Source organism: Carlito syrichta, unplaced genomic scaffold (genome assembly GCF_000164805.1).
Source record: "Carlito syrichta isolate Samal-C Ts95f unplaced genomic scaffold, Tarsius_syrichta-2.0.1 Scaffold301617, whole genome shotgun sequence".
Taxonomy (NCBI): domain Eukaryota; kingdom Metazoa; phylum Chordata; class Mammalia; order Primates; family Tarsiidae; genus Carlito; species Carlito syrichta.
This window is the reverse complement of record NW_007245713.1, coordinates 171732-189072: the sequence shown is the minus strand read 5'-3', so window position 1 is coordinate 189072 and position 17341 is coordinate 171732. Positions and strand designations below refer to the sequence as shown.

Here is a 17341-nt window from a genome sequence, read left to right as displayed (position 1 = left end):
TCTACATTCTTCAGATCACTGAATCCTCAACTGGACTCCACATGGTCAGTATTGTGACTGGCTCCACTTCACAAATGAGGAAAGTAAGGCTCAAAGAGGTAAATAATTTGCCCCAAACCTCACAATTGGTCAAAGGTAGAGCAAAGATTCAAGTATTGGTTGTCTGATTCTAAAGCTGGTATCCTTAACCACTGTTATAGAAATGCTACTCCCCTCTCCTTGTGCAAAAAGTCATTGTCAAATATTATTTTAATAATGATTTAAATCTGTGTAACACTTTATAGCTGACAAAAAGCTTCCACATTCTCCACGGCCACTTCTTGGAGTAACATGGAGTACAACATTAATGTGTGTCTAAAGCATGGCCATCTGTTGTGAAACCTAGAAAATGCTATACTTCAGAATTCCCCAAGCATGCCCTAAACTGTTCCCACTTTACCCAGGGAGGAGAGCAGACAAAGAGCCATGGATTTACGATAAGGATATGTTCAATAGGTTAAAATCCTTTTTATTTTTAGAAGTACTTCTACAGTCATTTGTGGATTGAAAACCATCCTGTGAGGAAGGCAGCAAAGACAAGATATCCCTAGTTGAGGGACATAGAGACTGAAGCTCAGGACAATTAAGTAAAGTCCAGAGTGAGCATAGACTCCAGCAGGACCCAGGTCATCCAGCCCCTTTCTGAGGATCTAAGCCAAATCACACCTGAGCTCAAATATCCCTGCCACAGGTATGTCTGGTGGCCCATGGGTCCGGAAGTGGAGAAGAAGGCACAGAGTCAACCAGCCCACTGCCCATGACCCCATCCTCCCTGTGGGAATCTAGCAGTGATTCTAAAGATGAAAATCTCAGAAGGGACAAGTTGTTAAAGAAATCATTTTTAAAGTGAAAAATCACCATGCTTCTAAAAAGCCAGCATGAGAAGATGAGACACACATAATCACCTGAATTGTAGACTTAAAGGAGACACTCTTTCCAATCTTTAGTCATAATGGGACCTCATCCTCAATGACAATTTAATGTTAAACGGCAATATATAAATATTCTCAGCTCCTCCCACAGAGCTCTGTCATCAGAGATGAAAGTGTCCATCTATGTTCACACTTGACTGTGCAACGTGTATAGTTCACAAACTTCATACTCACCTTGAGGAAAAACGGGTCTGTCATAAAACCAAACATTTTTCCAAAGCATCTGCCTTACAAGGCTTTAAAAACATATAAACACCAAATCAAATGTGCAGATTAAAGTCAGTTCAAGAATACAATAGGATGGCATGGCCACACACAAAAAAGGAGCCCAGGGGCATAAACAAATAAAGGAATTTTAAAATGGTTGACAGACTTAAAGACACACAGCGCTATCCAACATTCTTCATGAGGAGGCATTCTCATGACCAGTTTCTAAAATGGGAGCATTTTAATTCAGTGCCTAGGGGATTACATTTCTGTTGGCCTGACAGTCTCCCAGGAGCTGAGCAGCATAAGTTATCTGTTTTTTAACCCTTGATGCCCTTCTGGTTTCATACCTTTCGTGTTCCCTAAAAAAAATTGTGAAGCAGCCTAAAATTAAAATTTTAAATGTTTAGTTTGCCTTAACAACCCCACCACCACAAATGGGAAAAAGAGGAGTAGCAGGCAGAGAAGTAGAGGGAATGGTGGGAGGGAGGTGGAAGCATGTCAGATCCTCCTCAGTTTCCCTGGGAGACGCCTCCTTATCTCTCACAGAGCCCCATGGTCTACCCTTCCACTCTAGCATTTGCCACACAGCACTGCTTGAAAATGGGCTATGCCACGAGACAGTGAATGCCTGAGCACAAGGCAGCTGGTTGTGTCTGAGACATCTTGGCACTCCTGGCTTCTGGCCCAGAGCCGGGTATCCCACAGGATCTCAGGAAATGCTAGCCAAATCAGTGAACACAGCCGAGAGGCCCTGCTCTACAGACATGACTCTGACTTCATTCAAGCCACCCTCAGCATTTTCTACCCAAGTGGCCTTACGGAGGAGTAGAGTGGAGGCAGCCTGCAGAAACTCGGGGCCTGAGCACAGCCTGAAGTGGCAGTTAAAATCACTGGGAAGTCTCAGGTTTTCTTCTAAAAATTCACGTCATTTGCCTTCTCTGTCATAAGGGACCTAAGTTTTGTTTTGATGATAAAAATAATGTTTTTTAAAAACTTACTATTTTCCCCAAAAATATATTTCAGTAAACTGGTTGTTCCATGAGGATGTGTGCCTTTTTTTAATCTTCCAGCTTTGGGTTTTTCCCACGGAGTTGCATGTTTAACCCTCATCATTATAATGGTAAGCCCCTCCTCCCATCTTTTCCTTTTTTCTTTTTTAAAGCACCTCATGATTTGGCTCCTACCTCCGCTTCATCATGTTGGGGCAATGGTTCCTGCCTGGAGAAGCGAAAAGATAAGGCATGTCACAGACACTGTTAAAATTAGTGGTTTCCATGGCCTCCGTCAGTTTAGTTAGGTTGAGGAGACGTGAGGCGCCAAGGAATTCACAACAGGACCTCTGTTAACCTTGTATGGAAAGCTCCTGTGGCAACGCTGTTTCTCCAGGAATAAATGCCACCCTCACAATTCCAGCCCTGACCTAGGGCCACTGAGCTTCATTAGGAGAAAGGCACTTTTAAAGTCTGAAGTGAAGGAAAATGAGGTTTGAAGAGCCACTGATCCATAGACGACTGTGGCAGGGGAGGGGTAGGCTATCACACTTCAACCCAGGTCCAGCCCCTGCCCCCTCATTGGGAGGTGATGACCCTTAGGCCATTTCTAGATAGGGGCTTTCCATGACACTGCGCGTTCTGTGGTGTGAAACTGACAACACCCAGTCAAGGAGAATTCACAGTGCATATCCCCTGGAAACAGGAGGGCAAGCTTGAGGGAAGACAAAGAAAGGAAGCCAAGATGGATAACTAGGCTCTACTTTCTGCTCTGGAAAAGGCAGTGTTTCCAAAAATGTGATAAAGGTCTTTTCACTAACTCAGCATACGTGAAGACATCACTTCCCTGAGATACAGCCTTGAAAAGGGCAAGATAAAGTGAAGGAGGAGGAGATAAACTCCCTCAAATCCATCAACGCTATTTCCTGAGGATGTCTGCACTCCGTGCAGCAACAAAAGCTCCTCTGGAGAACACGGACACATCATGAGCCTCCAGGTGTACCCCCAACCCCGGCAATGGTTGCATGAAGAAGCTGTTTCTGAGAGAACCCAGATAGCCCATAGCCCCCTTCTCTGAGGTACTCCACTTTCTGGGGTGTCTGAGAGACGGTGAGGATGCAGAGTTGCCCATGAGGGCTGTGGGGTAGCGTCTCAAACAGCAGGCAGGGCAGAACCCTGCAACAAGGAGTCCCAATTTGAGCCAGTCTCTGCTGAATCCTCTTTGCAGACAGTCAATCCACAGACATGAGGGGGTAAACAAATGAACTGCAAAAATGGTGACTGAATGATGAGGACGAAGATAAGGCCATAGCAAATGTATGCACAAAAGTTTATCATCATTCTGCATTAAAGAAGATTCTACAAGTTATGATTAAAACTGAATTTAGAGGGTTAATTCTCACAGTGATAGCACTAGAAAACCAAGCTTATAAAGAATCTCAATCTGAGGGAGATTTTGAAAGTGCTCAGTATTTATGTACTAATTGAGGTTTGTTTCTCCTTCACAATAAATTTTGAAACACCCGGAAGTATTGCTAATGCACTGTGGTGACTTAAAAGGACCAGGTTATATACCAACAGAAACAAAAGCACAAGAGACAAAGGCTCCTTTCCTGGGGGAGACCAAGGCTAGCATTCCTTTTACTCACTTGTCATCCACCTCTGCACATTTACATATTAATACTACGGGCTTCAGGAACTTTTTCATTAAATTAATAGTGTTTGGCAAGCATCAGAAACACAGAATTCACAGACAGATACAGGCAGAAAGAATCACAGTTCAATCCAAAAGCAACACACTGAGGGGACATCAGAGTCCAAATGCATGCAGAGAAGCTGTCAGGGAGCAGCTGGGAGACACGCAGAGTCGCCTTACACGTGGCAGCGGGAGAGGGGCAACACGGATCCAACTGCTTACCCACTAAGGACACCAAGAACCAGGTTAAGGACGAAAAATGAGCCAAGGATGATCAGACTAACAAAATACACCCATGGCCATTCCCATCCTATCGCATCATTTACCTGTAAAATGTAAGGAGATCAGTTATCAGTTATCCATTTACCAAAGAGCAGAGCCCCAGTTGCAGCTCCCAGACCCCTCAGTGCTTTGCTGAAGGTTACTGCTCCTAGGTGAAAGGCTGGGCTTAGGTCTTTCCTATTTTTTTCTTCAAATAAGGACCAGTTCAGCTGCTGAAATTTACAAACATGGCCTATGAAAAGTCGGCCCAACCCAGCTCATTTCACTACTGTTTTGCACCAATTAATCTGCATTATATTTGGATCCAAACCAATAAGGCCATTATAAATGTATCTCATTTTAGAACAGACAAAAGGGCAAGCAATGGAAATTATTTAAATCTCAAGCAACAATGCTGATTAATTTCTGGTTAATAATCATTCTATAGCTCTCTTTCATGAAGGCTGGTGAGGTTCCAGGAAACAGCTTGATTTGGGGATCCTCAACAGAAAAGAAAGCATCTCAGAGGACACATAAAGCATTTGGCACCCTCCTGACGGCCCCCATCCAGCAAAGCCTGTGTGGTCTTGGCAACTGTCCTCAGGACTCTGCTTTCAAGATGAAAGAGGTATAGCTTACCCGCTCAATACACCAAGTACAAGATTTAGTACGAAAAATGACCCAAAGATGACGAGACTGACAAAATACACCCAGGGCAATTCAAATCCCATAGCATCATTCATCTGCAAGAAATAAGATGGTCTCATAGGAGTAGGTTAATAAGAGAATCTAATAAGGAGAGAGGGTCACATTAGAGACAGCATTCTATACATTTGATTAAACATTTACATGTATACAAATCAGAGACAGTAGTCAAATCAGAGACAATAGCAGCCAATGCACATTCATTACATGTTCCCAATACACACACACACACACACACACACACACACACACACACACCACACACAACCACACACGCACGTGCACATACATACACACAAGAAGAGTCATCAAGAAGTTCAGGAAAATTTTGGCTCCAGGTAGGGAAATCAGCAGGGATTTGGTGCTTTCTCACAGGAAACTGCCTTGATAAGTGATTTTCAGAAAAGATCTTGGTAGAGGACAAAACAAGTGCTTAGCTAGAACCTATTTCCTACTCTGCCCAAGTTGCTAGTACTTTCTTTGCTTTTAAGATTTGTGATGGTGGAAAAATCTTAATTATAGAGACAAACTTGCAACATTTGACACCATAAATTCTTTTTTAAAAAACTCTTAAGATAATCTTCCACTGGAAGCCAACTTGTCCAAGGAAACTTAACCAATCATAGAGCTGGATGATCTGCACTCAGTGCATGTAAGCACAGCTAAATGAATACAAACAAAAAGTGTTCAAGGTCAACTGGCTGACACATATTCAGGGACACATATTCATTCACTGGGAATGAGCTTTTTCTCAGCTGCACCCACAGAAAGGACCCAGGAGATGGAAATAAGTCCTTATCCCCTACACCTAGCCTTGACCTAGATGATCCCCCAAGAGACTGGCTCCAGCTATGAGCTGGCTGGGATTAGAGGCAAAAGAGCTTGGCCAAAGGAACCCCACGCCCCCAATTCTAGACTAACCCAGGCTGCACTTGTAGACATGGCCTCCCTGGCAGGCCCTCCCAGGGGAGGTTTGGTAGTAAGCAGCTTTTATATAGAAGCAAAGAGGTGCTTTAAATATCACAGCTGGGTGGAACTTTCCAGCAGCACAGCTCAATGTTAAATTGGGCAAACACTCTTACAGGAAGGAGGTGTTATGGATCAGTTTGGGGACAGAATGGATGACCCAGGCAAGACCCTGCCAGAACACCCAGAATCTTTTGCCAATAAGAATTACATATAGACCAGGCAGCACCATTGCTCTTGCCTTGCAGGTGCAAACCCTTAGGGTTTTAAGCATGTGCTTTCCTGCACATTATCTGGTTCCAGGTTTTAGCTTCACAGAACGAGGCTCATGCATTTCACAATGTTTGCCTCATGCAGAAGCCAAACAGGAAAAGAGAACATTAAAAAAAAATTACCTAACATCTGTTGCTGAAGTCTAGAGAGAGGGCATTAAATCCCTTATGAAACACCTGTTTGGCCACATGAAAATTGATGTGCTTAATAGAACTCATATCAGTCTGCACATCTTACATTGGCAATTAGAGTAATGAATGAGCCAGGGCCGTGGCTGCAATTGTTGATCTAATTAAACTGGATAAACTAATTTCAACAGGAAGGCAGAGGATAACTCTTCCAAAGCAACTACACCACTAAACTTATTTAAAAACATATGTGTGAAGAAGAAACAGACTGCCTGGTGTGGTGGCCAGAGCCCAGCCTGGGTCAGCACCTGCGACAGAGAACTCTCTGGGCTGTATTCCTCTGTGCTGGAACGGAGGTGCCTGCAGCAGGGAATAGGGTGCCCATCAAGGTGAGGGGAGGACGGACAGGTCCAGGGCTCCCATCAGGAAACCTCACTATTCACAACTCTGGCAAAGTTGGTTGCTGAGCCATCTGCTTCACCAACCCCCCTCTTCAGGCCTCAGTGTGGTGTTCCAGAGAATGGCTCTAGTAACAGCTGTCTTCTCTACTTGGGAGAGAAATTTTTCCTTAAAAAAATGTAAAAGCCTTTTAATTTCTTGGGAGGTGTTCAGCAAATTCACATTTGCTCAATCAGAATTATCACCAGGATGACAGCTGAGGACTGGGGTAGAGGCTGGAGCTGAACACAGACCACAAGAGACTCTAAACTTCCATGCAAGAAGGCAGGCAAAAGAGACAAACTTCAGCTCTGAGAGCTCGTCTTTCTCCCAGCTTCTCCCAGCCTTCTCAACCCAAGTCCCTTTGCAGAGCTAAGTTTTTCTTAGACCTTACCATATATACAGGGAAAAATCAGAACTGGCAAGCTGTTCCCAAAAATACCCTCTTGAAAATAGATGCTGCTGGAACTTTGTCTATATGGTCTTCATCAACAATGAAGAAATCAGCTTGATCAGAAGCATTTCAACTTAGATTAATTTTTAAAAATATTTATATCAAAGCACCATGGGATGTCACCTGATGCTCAGTAAATTTCTTTTTAACTTTAGTTTTCTCTCATTTTAAAGGCTAAAATGCATCTTCATGTCTCAAATCAAAGGCTAACTTAAGGCTTTTTGTTTTTTCTAATTGCTGAAAATACTCCTGGAAACTTAATATACTGGTTGTTTACTCCCTGGAGCAACAAATAATAGAAAGGCAAGCCCTTGGTTGAATACCTAGAGTGTGAACTTTCCCAGGTGTCTTGGATAAAGGAGAATGTCAACTTGACCACAGATACTTCCGTTAGGCCTGGCAGCCAGCACCCCTACAAGTGTGAGCACTGAGAAGAGAGCAAGACACCATGAATGACTTACATGGGTAGCTCTCTCTTGAAACCAATATTGTTTATTCTTACATTTAAAAACATTTCCCTTGAGTTGAAGGGAAAAATAATTTCCTCTAAGTTGAAGAAAAATTAAATCATGTAGTCTAATTCTGCATTTTGCAGACAAGGAAACTGAAGCCCAGAGAGGTTCAGTGACCTATCCAGGGCCACATGACCAGCACTTTCCAGTCTTGATGCTCCTCTACACTACATCCGACAGCCTTTGTGAGCAACAAATACACGTGGGTCAAACGAGTTTAATTATACTTATTAAACTCACTTTATAAAAGTGCTCTACAATAATTTTTCCACCAGAAGTTAGTGATCCCACTCCCCACATCCAAATAGTTCTGTGCTAAGTATGCCTTTCTGCATATTGGGCCTACCGGTACTTCCTTTCACAAGACCCTACTAGCCATCTGCCAGATACTCATGAGAAGTAAGGCATACACAAGCTTGAGAACACTGATTGAATGTAGACTTCATTAGTTGCAAACAATCTCCCACAAAAACTTTACCCACCGTACACAAATGTCTAAAGGACTGAGAAATTCACTTGTAACCAGTATTTAAAATCTAGGCTCCTTTATCTCCCAAAATGTTTTCTTAATGCCCTATTTGTGAATAAAAATAGATATTCAAGCATGGTCATCTACACTAATGAGGCACTGATGCTTGGTACACTTGAAGAGCTATCATAGTCACTTGTATTCGTTGAGCACCTGCTTTGTGACAGATACTGTGCTAGGCAGGGATGGTCTGTTGTGGAACATAGCTGTTTGGCTTTCAGCTGACCACGGCCCATAAGATATTAGGAAGGCTTGGTTCCTTAGGCCCTGCCTATGTCTACGATGAGTTAATAAGTGCAATCAACAAGTAATTTTTTAAAATCCTGATGTGTTTCAGAGCATAAGATCTTAGAGAACACTCTGGAAGACATGACTTAGCTGCCCCCTAGTGTTCTAGAAGGAGCCACAAACTGCTGAGAAGGGAAGAATGCCAACAAAAGAGTGCTGGGTTCTAGTCTAGACCAGAGGTCCCCAAATCTAGCCTGCTGTCTGCTTTTTTATATGGCCCTCAAGTTAAAATGGGTTTTACACTTTGAAATGGTTGGAGAAAAATCAAAAGAATAATATTTCATGGCACATAAAAGTCATATGAAATTCAAATTTCAGGGTCCACAAATAAAGTTATATTTGGAATAAAGCCACATTCACTCACTTATATATTTCTATGACTGCTTCTGAGCTACAATGACAGAGTTGAATAGTTGCAACAGAGACCACATGGCCGGCAAGGCCAAATACATTTTCTATTTGGCCCCTTATAAAAAGATTTACAGACCCCTCTTCTAGACTGAGGACCATAGCCACCTGCTGTAGGACCCTGGTGATGTTCAGTGGTCTCTCTACATTCTACTATCTTCAAGATCCCAGATCCTCTATAAAGGGATACAGACTGGGATAATGTTTATGAATTACCTGAGTTCCTCCATCAGAATAAAGATGCTATGTAATTCATGGAGAATATAATTATATTGTCAAATTATTAACTATGTGATTGTCATATTAATAAAGATAATAATTATATCATCCTAGGTGATACTTAAAAGTTATCAGGAAAGCAAGTAGAAACTTTTGTCTCTGGCACATAAAGTTTTCTCTCTTTAATCACACACTCACAGTTTTCACTTGCTTGACAATAGGAAAATTGTTGTGAGAGAATCAGTTTACAGAAATATAACATAAAGTATAAAACTGTTCATTAGTCAGGGCATGTTGGATCAGCAGTTGACATTTCACCATGACAATAGAGAGAAAAACAAAGCTGAGAAGAGCCACAGATTTTTATTTTAAAAAAAATTAAAATATTTTCTGTATTGTTTGGAGGGAAGGGTCAGAGTTTGGGGTATTTGGATAATGCTTTTTCTATTTATCAGAAACTTCAAGGGAAGACTGGAAGTGAGACCTCAACTAATCTGACTAGCAGTTGCCACTTGGAAATTTTGAAAATAAGTCCTTCACCTAACTTGAGGACCCCCTTGAATGTCCATGCTCATAGCTCATCCAATATAATCTGCTGCTTTTCCTCTTCATGAAAAGATATTGCTTTATGAATATAAATAACAGATGTGTGTACCCACACAGACATGCAAGCATACACACACACACACACACACACACACACGCACACGCACACACACACACGCACGCACACACCTATGAAAAAGAAACGGAAAAAGAAACGAAGTGGGAAAAACAGCACATAACGGGTTGGTGATGCTTAAACTTCATCAAACCAGACTCACACCTCCGGGACTAAAGACAAAAGCATAGCTTCTTTTCCTAATACTGAATACATAGGGACAATCCTATAAACTGGTAAAGGGAAGCAAAAACCTATTTATAACCATTATTTGTTGTGTTCTCTGAAGTTATGGAGTAATATGAAATCTTGTAAAGCATCTAAAATTTAGAAACTATCAGAAGTTACTTCTCAATTTGTAGGTTTTCTAACTAGAGCCTGCTGATTAAAGAAGTACTTTATCACTAATTTCTTTTTAACAACTTATTATTGGAATCCTGATTAATCCCATTTGGACTTGGATTTAAGCTCAAAATCTACATGTTAGCTGTTTTTTCCCAGTAATTCTTATACCATGGAAAATAATTTATAAACTTCTGTGAGTTTTAAAATTCTATCAGACCAACTCAACCCTGGGAAATGACTGTTAAAATACTACTGCACTTTATCTATAGCAAACTCTCCTGGCTCTGTCAGGCACAAGAGGAATCAGAACCTAGCCCTGAAAGGGTGTGCAACTGTTTTTATGGTGGGTTCAGTGGATCCATCAGCACTGGAAGTGTGACATGCCATGTCTACCCTTTCTGAGAGAGTTCTGTAGCTCCAGATAGAAAGGAAGAGAGCTAAGACCTTATGGTGGTCAATCTATAGTAATACTGAAGATACAAAAGGGAAAACTCATGTTGGGTTTAAGGTTGTCCTGAGTTATGGAAAGCATGAAAGGGATCCAATTTATGTTCCCTCTCTTTCCTTTAGGATCAAGTGGAGCAACCTACCTTTATATAAGAAAGATCGATTTTTGCCTGCAGTCGTTTCGGAGGCCGTTCATCTGGGAAATGGCCCTCTGGTCCTCCTAGTGCTGAATCTGGACATCCCTGGCTTCCTGGAGTGCCTCCAAAGGGGACTACTAGGCACACCCAGAAACAAGTCTCCAGGCAAGTGGAGGACTAACAGTTCAAAAGCCAACATCATGCAGCAGCTTTCTGGAACTGAAACTAAGGCCCTGGGGGGAGGAGGATGATGAGGCCTGCTGGGGAAGAGAGGATCTGCTTCCCTTCCCAAAGAACTAACTTCTAGCACTTCTTTTTCAGTCAACAATACTCCAACTGCTCTAGCTAACAAAACACCTTTATCCAAGGAAATAACTCTCCATAAACTTTCTCCTCAAGCTACTTACCCAGTAGAGCACATCTGTCCAGCCTTCCATGGTGATGCACTGAAACACAGTGAGCATGGCAAAGGCAAAATTATCAAAGTTGGTGATGCCTCCATTCGGGCCAACCCAGCCACTCCTACATTCCGTGCCATTGGTGTTACATTGGCGTCCATTCCCTGAGAACGCACACGGAGCCGGGTCCTCTTCAGCTACAATATCTGCAAACAGAATAAGCAGGCTGCACCACTCAGGAGAGAAAAATCAGGAATCTCAAGCTGGGGGAAGTAGAAAACTCTGGCAAGAGCCTGGTACACCCTACCACTCACTAGGATGCCTCAGAATCCTACTTGTCCTTCAAGGTCCTCTTCAAATGCTCCCTGCTCAGTAGAATCTGCCATTTTCTCTGAGAGTAAGGACCCATCCCTCTTTCCTCTGTACTCATTTTATGGCACCTTTTTAAAGCTTAGACAGCACAATGCAATTGGTTTGCCTCATAGTCTAGTTTTGGAAGTCCCTGATCTTGTTTGCTAGGACAAATTACACAGGAAATAAGAATGGAAAAGGAGATTAAATTCTCATTTATTCTAAACATAACTTACACCAGGAATTGGCTCCATCAGCTTGCTGGTATATTTGGCATTTTCTTTCCCATTTTGTTTTAGATTTTCCCCAAACTACAAAAGTTGCTTTGGGGAAAGCCAAATTTTTAAAAATTAAGTTAGCTGCCTCTTTCATTACTTACCTGAGTCAGCAAAAAAACATGTTTTGTGCATTTTTCCAATAAAAAGTTCCAATCCTATAATAGCATAGATTATGATTACAAATAATACCAAAAGGGCTATGTGAAGGAGGGGAACCATGGCTTTTATAATGGAGTTCAGGACAACTTGTAAACCTAGGAAAGAAAAGAAATAGGTTTATGAGCCAGGAAGACACTTCGGTGATACATATGTATAATTCCTAACGATGTCTGCTCTATTTATAACACATAGTAATAAAACTCAAAAAGATATTTCAAAGTTTTTCATTAACATTAAGCCAGGATGTGACATGAGCTAAAAAGGAAACTTACAGATTATCTAATCCAACTCCCTTACTTGGTAGACAGAAAAACTAAGGTTTTGAGAGGGGACTGCCCAATGTCAAAGTTCATCATTCACTTACGCTTTTGTTCATCCACTTGACAAAATCCCTTGAACATCTACCATGTGGAAATCATAAGGTTCAGTGCTTTTGAACAATATGAAGATGTTTTACATAAAGTGCCTTCTCTCAAAGAAGTCATATTCCAGAAGAATACATAGAATTAAGCACACATGACTCGACCCTGGGGTAGCACACAGACACTCTAAGAGAAATATCAATCAGTTAAAATCAAGAAGGATGAAAGATGTGGGGGGGGGGGGAAGGCAACTGATGCATCTTCCCTCTAGGCAGAGCCTGAAAGCTGAGTGGGATAGATTTCCACAGGTGGGCATGGGAGAAAGGCGACTTCCTGGAGGAAAATAGGGTACCAAAAGCACAGAAATGAATGAGCACTATGTGGGCTTGGGGGTGGTGAGCTTTGATTGGTAGCTATGCAGTGAAAAAGAAAATCAGGAAAGAGAAACAGATTGGAAAGCCAGGGTTCTGGACTTTGAATTTGGGTTATGGAGCCAGACTTTAGTCCACCAGCAAAAGGCAGCTACTTTAGAAAGACCAACAGGGCAACAGTAGGCAGAGTGGCAATTCAAAAGTGGTAGAGTAGGTGAGAATGAGAATCAGGGTGAGACCAGAACTCAGTAACTGAGTAGGAGGGAGAGAAAGGGACCTATGAAGTACTGCAGTGATGTGAGTCAGGATCTTGAGGTAAATCCCAGTGTCCAGAACAAAAATAAGCATCTCAAAAGGAGACTCTCTTGGAATGGAGTTGAGGGGGTGGGTTGAGGAACTTTAGCCCTGTTGAGTTTGATGTGAGTATAACATTAAGGTAACGTGTCCTGCAGCTGAAATGTGGGCTTGAGAGATGGGAGACATGAGAAACTAGAAGCCACCCACAGAGAATACTCAGAACGATGGAGTGGGTAAGGTTGCCAAGGAAGAAAAAAGGAGGTAATGGAAAGAAAGGTGGTGGGGAAACATTCAGGATTAGGATTGCGTGGAAGGAAGCAAGAGACTGAGGGAGAAGGCCAGGCAGAAACCCAGAACATACTCTAGAAACAGGTCTCCTGACCTGTGCTTAGTGTCCTGCCTTCCCTCCATCACCCCGTGACCTCAGCTTCCTCTCTGTGTTCACTCTTGTCCTGTTTTCTTTCTCCTTCCCTTCCCTTCCTTGTTCTCTCTCTTCCTTCAAATTTCCCCTTTTCTAGTATCTTCTCACTTTCCCAGTACATATTCAAAGAAGGAAAGAATACAAGAAGCTGAGATGCTTAGAGTTAAATAAATTAGCCGGGCTCGGTGGCTCTTCCTGTAATCCCGTGCTTTGGTAGGCTGAGATGAGTGGATTGCCTGAGCCCGCGGGTTTGAGATCCACCTGGGCAACTTGGCAAGACCTCATCTCTACAAAAATCAAAAAATTAGCCAGGCGTGGTAGCGCATGCCTGTAGTTCCAGCTACTTGAAAGGCTGAGGTGGAAGGATCGCCAGAGCCAGCAGGTCGAGGTTACGGTGGCAGGGAGCGGCCACTGCACTCCAGTCTGGGTGACATAGTGAGACTCCAACTCAAAAAAAAAAAAGAGTTAAATAAATTAGCAATGAGAACACACTCAGCAAAAAGAAGAATACTGATCAGCAATAATGACAAACATTTGCCATGACAAGCAGCACACGGGAAGAGACAGGGGCAGAAGGGGAAGGGAAAAATAATAAGAGAATTTTTAGACTTAGGAAGACCCTGTCTTTCCAATACCTCTACTACAACTAAAATCCTAGGTGCTACCTTTGGATATTAAAATGTTCAAAGGGTTTCTTTAAGAACAACAAAAAAAGCCATACACAGTAGTGCATGCCTGTAATCCCAACACTTTGGGAGGCCGAGGCAAAAGGATTGCCTGAGCCCAGGAGTACAAGATGAGCCTGGACAACATGGTAAAACCTTATCTCTATGAAAATAAAAAAAATTAGCTGGGCATGGTGGCATGTGCCTGTAGTCCCAGCTACTCAGGAGGCTGAGGTGGGAGGATCACCTGAGCCCATGAGGTCCAGGCTAGGATGAGCAGTGATCATGCCACGACACTCCAGTCTGGGCAATAGAGTAAGACTCTGACTCAAAAAAAAAAAAAAAAAAATCAATAGGATGATTTTCAATATTTTTGCCTCCTATAAGGGAAAATAAAATATCTGTCCTAATCTACTTGGACAGGTTTGTTTTGTTTTGTTTTATTTTGAGACACCTATGGGCCATCCAAAATCATCCTCCAGCAGTGAGCTCTTCTAAATTCTGTGGTAGGAAGCCATATGATTCGTGAATATCTTTACATTCCAAGTAACTATCATATCTCAGATTGGTCAAATGTATGAGATAATAAAGTTGTATCTTAATGTGAACACGTATATTTTCATTACATACAGGCTCCTCTGTCCATAACCAACATGTGTGGTAGATCTCACAGGACTCTAGCTACAGAAGAAGGAGGAAGGAGTAGAAAGAACACTGGGTCAGAAATGTTGAGATCTTGAGTCTGGTTCTGTATGGCAACTCACTAGCTGTCACATTATACTGTCTCATAGAACAGTTTGTTGTATCTTAATGTGAATATGTATACTTTCATTACACACAGGTTCCTCTCTGCTGAGATCAGAACTCAGCAACTGAGTAGGAGGGGGAAGAGGGACCTATGAAGTGCTTCAGTGATATGAGTCAAGGTCTTGAGGCAAATCCCAGTGTCCATAACAAAAATAAGCATTTCAAAAGGAGACTCTCTTAGAATGGGGTGGGGATGGGAGTGGGGACATTGAGGAACTTTAGCCCTGTTGAGTTTGATGCGGGTATAACATTAAGGTAAAGTATCCTGCAGCTGAAATGTGAGCTTGAGAGATGAGGAACATGAGAAACTGGAAGCCACCCACAGAGAATACTCAGAACGATGGAGTGGGTAAGGCTGCCAAGGAAGAGAAAAGGAGGTAATGGAAAGAAGGGTGGTGGGGAAACACTCAGGATTAGGATTGTGTGGAAGGAAGCAAGAGACTAAAGAGAAGGCCTATTAGAAGGGATGAGATCATTCCTAGGTAAGTGTAACAGTCAAACACTCGTAGGCATTGTTAATAAATTCAGGTACTGGAGGAGAAATCACCAGGCCACAGCTGCCAACCAGCACTGGAAATTTCACAACCCAGAACCCCTGATCCCTTCCCCTAGAAGCTCATTTGGGTTTGATGAGAGGCTCAGATGTTCTCCAGCTGGGCGGGTAAAATATGGGCTTTAAAATTCTCACACAAGACTCATATCCTCATTTCTCCCTTTTGCCATGTGGGAGAGTAAAATGCAAATCTCTATCAAATGCAAATCAAAACCACATTGAGATACCACCTAACCCCAGTAAGAAAGGCCATCATTAATAAAACAAACAACAACAGATGCTGGTGAGGATGTGGAGAGAAAGGAACCTTTTACACTGCTGGTAGGAATGCAAACTAGTATAACCTCTTTGAAAGACAGTGTTGCGATTTCTGAAAGAACTCGAAATTGACCTTCCATATGACCCAGCAATCCCCCTATTGGGAATATACCTGGAGGACTCAAGTCATTCTACCAAAAAGAGACTTGCACACGCATGTTTGTTGCAGCTCTATTCACAATAGCAAAAACATGGAACCAACCATGCTGCCTATTGAAGCTGGATTTAAAAAAATGTGGGACATATACACAATGGAATATTATGCAGCCATAAAGAAGGACAAACATATGGACTTCGCAGCAACTTGGATGGATTTAGAGTCTATCATAGTCAGTGATCTATCACAGAAACAAAGGACAGAATATCATATGTTCTCACTCATAAGCAGACCTTGAACAATTATCATAATACTATAAGAAAGGGATTGGCAGTAATGGGAAACTGCCAGGGGAGGGAGGGGCACACCTCATCAACAAGGGTACCTGCATAATGAACATTTGTATACCTAATCATGAATTGTACCCCACATTTAAATAAAAAGAAAAAAAGAAAAATAAATAAATAAAATTCTTTAAAAAAAATTTCAGTGATGTTTATGGGGGAAAGGAAGAAATACAGTTAAAACATGCTCAAGAGTATCTGGGAGCACAGCACTAGTTAATTAGTAAAAACCTCATTAGCCAGTGCTATGCAAGTTCTGAGTTTTCACTGGCTAGAGGCTCACTTGTAGACATACACACACACACACACACACACACAACACACACACACACACACACACACGAAGCTGCAGCCCCTAGAGTCTACTCACAGCACATACCAAAGGCAGGCTGTCCTGTCATTTGCTCTTTGGGGGAGAAAGCTGTCGTGGTTACTCTGAAATTAGATTAAGCTATAACAACCAAATCTGAAAGAACATGTTTGCTCACTGAACTTCTCATTTAATCATGTTACACTTAACAGAGCCAGTCATTTTCAAGGTATTTCTATTTTTTCTCAATTGATTCCAGACAGTTCTGTGGTTTTGATTTGTGCTGATCTTTTTCAATGAAAATAAGTGAACCATCTGGAAAAACAAGTGCACATAAAACACCACTTCCTACATTTTAAAATGTTAAATTTGGAAATAGCTTTTTTTCCAGATTTTTGTTGCATTCTAAGCGCCAACAGGTTTAATAAAATTTCATGAAGAACTTCTGGAGAGGCAAAAGAAAAGTGTTCTGTGCTCTTCTGATGGCTTTGTGAGCTGTGAAAAAACAGACACACCCTGCAATGCCGTATTCTTGCTCCAGCAGGCAACCACCTCAGAAGTACCAGTCCTTGGAAGGGTGTTAGGATTTCGACCCTCTGAAGTCCCCAGCACAGGAGTCCTACCAGTGAGACAAAATCCATGCTGCTTATGGAAGGATAAGAGACCTGCAGCTCCTGGCCAGGGTTCAGGCAAGACATCTCTCCAACACGAGTGCAACTAAACCTGGCCTGGAGGTCTGGAGTCAAAAACAAACCAGGTCTGGCACAGACCGGAATGGTAGGGTCTAGTGGGTAACACACTCACTTGCTGGGAGCCTCCTCTGTGCTCCAGAAGTTGTGCTAGGAGCTCTCCCTCCCATCTCATTCAGTTCTCACAACCTTCAAGGCAGGTCCTACTGTGTCCCCTATACAGGTAAGGACATCAAAGCATTCATCTCTTCCCCCAGAGCAGGGCAGGAACAATTCTCAGTGGT

General features: G+C 42.3%; 1 protein-coding gene across 3 annotated transcripts in view; it reads right to left on the bottom strand.

The window, feature by feature from the left end:
- Positions 1-17341, bottom strand: part of CACNA1D (calcium voltage-gated channel subunit alpha1 D) — a 160261-nt gene that overhangs the window by 132324 nt on the left and 10596 nt on the right. For 2 of the 3 annotated variants that reach the window (XM_008054924.2, XM_008054925.2), the window contains exons 3-5: positions 11766-11918; positions 11045-11241; positions 4767-4870 (exon numbers count right to left, since the gene is read on the bottom strand). In XM_008054924.2, coding sequence (XP_008053115.1) covers positions 4767-4870; positions 11045-11241; positions 11766-11918 — 454 coding nt within the window. Of the gene's footprint in view, positions 1-4088; positions 4193-4766; positions 4871-11044; positions 11242-11765; positions 11919-17341 lie in introns of all 3 variants that reach the window. The other variant, XM_008054923.2, reaches the window with a different exon arrangement.